Source organism: Manacus vitellinus, unplaced genomic scaffold (assembly GCF_001715985.3).
Source record: "Manacus vitellinus isolate BGI_N305 unplaced genomic scaffold, ASM171598v3 scaffold_35_pilon, whole genome shotgun sequence".
NCBI lineage: Eukaryota > Metazoa > Chordata > Aves > Passeriformes > Pipridae > Manacus > Manacus vitellinus.
This window is the reverse complement of record NW_021940498.1, coordinates 7528656-7532574: the sequence shown is the minus strand read 5'-3', so window position 1 is coordinate 7532574 and position 3919 is coordinate 7528656. Positions and strand designations below refer to the sequence as shown.

The following is a 3919-nucleotide window of genomic DNA, read 5'->3' as shown; positions in this document are numbered from 1 at the left end:
AATGCATTTTTCAGGACCTACAAAGTGCCTCCAGTGATGCCATGAGATGCAAATATTCCTTTCCTGGCTTTCCCTTTCCAACCTCCGCCCTCCTTCCCTGTTCCCCCAGGGCTGGGTGTCTCCTGGCTGTAAGGATGATGTCCCCATGATATCTCCCCCCTTCTGGCATTCAGGATGGGATTTTGGGCAGAGCCACGTATTTCATCCCCTCTGGGTGCTGTAGGAGCTGTTCCTCAGAGCTGCTTTTGAGCATCTCAGAAGGAAAGGAGATGATTTGAAGCACCTCCCTCATCTCTAAGACATCATCCCATCACCCTGGTTCCTAGGCCTGCTGGTTCCAAGAGAACTGCTGACAGGATCCCAAGGGCAGGCAGGATGTGGTTGGACCCAAAGTAATCCTTAAAAGCACCCAAAATTGTGATTGCAATATCAGGACCCTCATCCTGGGGCCACTGAATGTCCTGGCCTGAGCCCACGCAGTCCCTGCAGCCACCACCAGTTCTCTGCAGCCACCACCAGACTTTTTGGAAGCTGCTTCATTTTTTTCCCCCTCAGAGCTGTATTGTGGTTAAATCTAGTCCTCCCACCTCATCCCACGGGTGCAATCCAGGCACGGGCCGCTGTGATGGAGCAGGGCTCCTTCTTCCCTCCCTCCCTGATGCCGGGTGGGTGCCCACAGACCCGGTTGGGAACCTACAGCCCCGACTGTGTTTCTCCAAATCTAAATATTTTGCGCCCTCTCCTGGGTCCGGGTGGCGTGGCCGGGCACCTCCCACCCTGTCCCCTCCCTTTTGTCTGGGAACACCAGGCCGGGGTTGTCCCACCCCCGCCGCTCTCGCAGCCCCCAGGCGTTTTGCCTTTGCACTGCAAGACCCCAAAAATGCATCGGAGGGGATTTTGGCAGCACGGAGCTGCCTTTGCCTCCTCCGTCGCATCCCGTGCCCCAACCCAAAGTCGTTGTCCTCCCCATCGGGACACGGCCACCGCTCCCACAAAACCGGGTGGTTTGAGCCAACAGCAGCACAGGATCCCCCTCCATCCCAGCCCAAGCGATGCTGAGATCTTTGAGCGTCATCCAAGAGCCCGTGACCACTCTGGGCACCCTCCTCATCCTTGTGACAGTAAGGAGACACACTGGGACCACCCCCACTGGATACTGGGGAGGTCCCTGGGTGGCCAAGTACCCAAGGAGGACACAGGGTACCTGCAGGGAGCAAGTGAGGCTGGAGTTGTGCCCTTGGTCAGGTATGGGCAGCCAAGCTGGAGGGATGTTCATCCCTGGAAATTTGAAGCAGATTGCTTAAATCGACTCAGATGTGATTATGACAACCAGTGAAAAACGCAGTTCTCTCTCTAGATATCTGTATTTATACTCTATATACACACATACACTTATAGATCCATATGCTGTGCTCAGGTGGAGCCTGTGCTGGGCCCAGCCCTCGCCCTGCTCACGTATATTCTCTGTATGTACATACAGTGGGTGTGCAGGCAGTGAGGAGAGGGGGAGCCTTCTTCTATACATCCTACATGTTAAAGGAGACTGGCAGAGTGATTAGCAGGGTGTCACCTCACCCATCCCTCCTTGCTGGGAGGGAGCAGCATCCAGAGGCTGTGGGAGCAAAGCTCAATCCCCAGTCCAGTGTGGGAGCGGGGGAGAGGCCACACCAACAGTGGGACGTGCAGTGACATGGCTGAGGACACTGAGGAGCTCAGTGACATGGGGTTCCCAACTCCAACCATTGTGTCCAGGTGTGCTGGCTCTGATTTTGGTGGGTCCTGGTTAGGAGGTGACAGCAGGGCACCACAGACACCAGGATGGGCCAGGTTTGGGGTGCTGGGCTAAGCAGGGAGCTGGACTCAGATGATGTTGAAGGTCCCCTGGCAGGTGACAAAGCTGCTGGCTTGTGTCTGACCCAGTCCATGGTCATGGCTTGGGTGGAAAACCCAGCCTGAGTGTCCCAGTTACCCTTTCCCAGTTCCCAGTCTGGCCAGGGATGTTCTGCCACCATTTGGCAGCACCAATGGTACCAGTGGGTCCCCATCCCTTCCTGGTGTGGCCCCATTCCGGGGACTGGGGCTTGGGGATGTCCAGGAAACATCCACAACACTGATCTTGAGCTGGAGAAACACATGGGCCCATGTGTCCCAGACAGGTAATGAGCTGAGCTAAACCCTCCCCAGCCTGGGAGAGGGTGTCTCCTTTTCACCTCCCCACCAGGGAATTTCTCTTCGAGTAGGGGGAGAAGTTGTCCCCCAGCAGCTCATCCTGAGCCAGGGTCTGTGTCCAGTGTGGTCCCACCATGCTATCCAGTGGATTTTTGTTGCATTGGTGGCTTGGCCACCAAATGCGGTGCTGAGCTGCTCCAACCGAGCAACCAAGCCAGGGAGAGCACACTATGGTGGGTTAATACTGCGCCGCTGCGGGCTGGAGATGGGATCAAAGTGCTGGAAGCTTGGGAGACGCCGTCCTCCTGTCCTCCAGCATGTCCCCAGCTGAAGCCATGGAGCCGAAAGTCAAAATAGTGCCACGGAGGTGGCCCTGTCCTCCCCTACGAGCCGTAGGTGACGCAGTGGTCGTGACGCCACTTGGAGCTCACCTTGTCCAGGAGGTAGCGGGTGCTCTCGCGGAACTTGCGCTGGGTGAAGTAGAAGAGGATGGGGTCCAGGACGCTGTTCATGCTGGCGAAGGGCCTGGTGCACTTGTAGGCGATGGCAAAGGCCTGCAGGGCCGGGCAGGGCACGCCGTCGGAGGAGCGGACCATCAGGTAGATGGTCTTGGTGAGGTGGAAGGGCAGGAAGCTGATGCAGAAGACGATGACCACGATGATGACCATGCGCACGGCCTTGTCCTTCCTCTTGTGCACGGCCAGGCCGACGAGCTCGTCCTTCTGGCACAGGATGTGGGCCATGCTGCAGTAGCAGCCCAGGATGGCGGCGAAGGGCAGCAGGAAGCCGGTGACGGTGAGGGTGATGCCGTAGGGGAAGTAGGCGGCCGAGCGGTCAGGGGGGCTCAGGTCGTAGCACACCGTGCGGTTCCGCTGCGTGCCTGTGGAGGCGAAGACGAAGGTGGGCAGGCACTGGGCGACGACGATGAACCACACCCCGGCACACACCAGCCACGTCAGCTTCTTCCCCTTGCGCTTGTGCCATGAGGCCAGGGGGTGGCAGATGCCCAGGTAGCGCTGGACGCTGATGCAGGTGAGGAAGAAGATGCTGCCGTGGAGGTTGGAGTAGAACTGGAAGCGGACGAACTTGCAGGTGAAGTCCCCGAAAGGCCAATAGTCCTTCTGGGTGTAGTTGTAGATGAGGAGGGGCAGGGAGCAGACGTAGAGCAGGTCTGCCACGGCCAGGTTGAGCATGTAGATCATGGAGCGGCTCAGCGCCTTCCGCGCCACCCAGATCTGCCCGATGACCACGGCGTTGAGGGGCAGCCCCACCACGAACACCACCGAGTACACCAGGGGCAGCAGCACCTGCTTGAACTCCTCGTGGAAGGTGCACGAGTTCCTCCCGGCGCCCACCAGGGCCGTCAGGTTGGTCATGGTGGCAGCACCACCCCGTCAGTGTCCTCTCTGCTGGTGCGGCTCCTCAGCGGCACCTGGGAGTGACAAAGGGGACAGCTGGGGACTCGTCTGCGTGGTGTCACATCCACCAGGATGAACCTGCACCAGTGTGTGTGACTCTGTGGGATGGAGCAACTCCCAGTATCCACCCAGGCTGGGGGATGAGGGGATGGGGAGCAGCCCTGAGGAGGATTTGGGGGTGCTGGGGGAGGAGAAGCTGGACGTGCCCTGTCCATGTGCTCTGGCATCCAGAAACCTCCCATGCCCCGGGCTGATCCAGCAGGGAAAGGGGGGGATTCTGCCCCTCTGCCCCTCAGGTGAGACCCCCCTGCAGAGCTGCCTCCAGCCCTGGG

General features: G+C 59.0%; 2 protein-coding genes across 2 annotated transcripts in view; both read right to left on the bottom strand.

Moving 5' to 3' along the window:
• The window catches only part of ARHGEF17 (Rho guanine nucleotide exchange factor 17), a 32600-nt gene extending 30295 nt beyond the window's left edge, over window positions 1–2305 (bottom strand). Inside the window, exon 1 of the mRNA XM_029961470.1 lies at window positions 2219–2305. Within this exon, the coding sequence (XP_029817330.1) occupies window positions 2219–2305 (87 nt within the window). The remainder of the gene's footprint in view (window positions 1–2218) is intronic.
• Window positions 1369–3545, bottom strand: P2RY6 (pyrimidinergic receptor P2Y6). Its single transcript, XM_008920186.3, has one exon. It carries the CDS (start codon window positions 3543–3545, stop codon window positions 2553–2555), a length of 993 nt encoding a protein of 330 aa, XP_008918434.2. The 3' UTR covers window positions 1369–2552.
• Between the last annotated feature and the right edge of the window lie 374 nt (window positions 3546–3919).

What these genes read in the sequence shown, in the direction of transcription:
- P2RY6 (XM_008920186.3), bottom strand. Translation starts at nt 3,545, where the DNA reads ATGACCAACCTGACGGCCCTGGTGGGCGCCGGGAGGAACTCGTGCACC.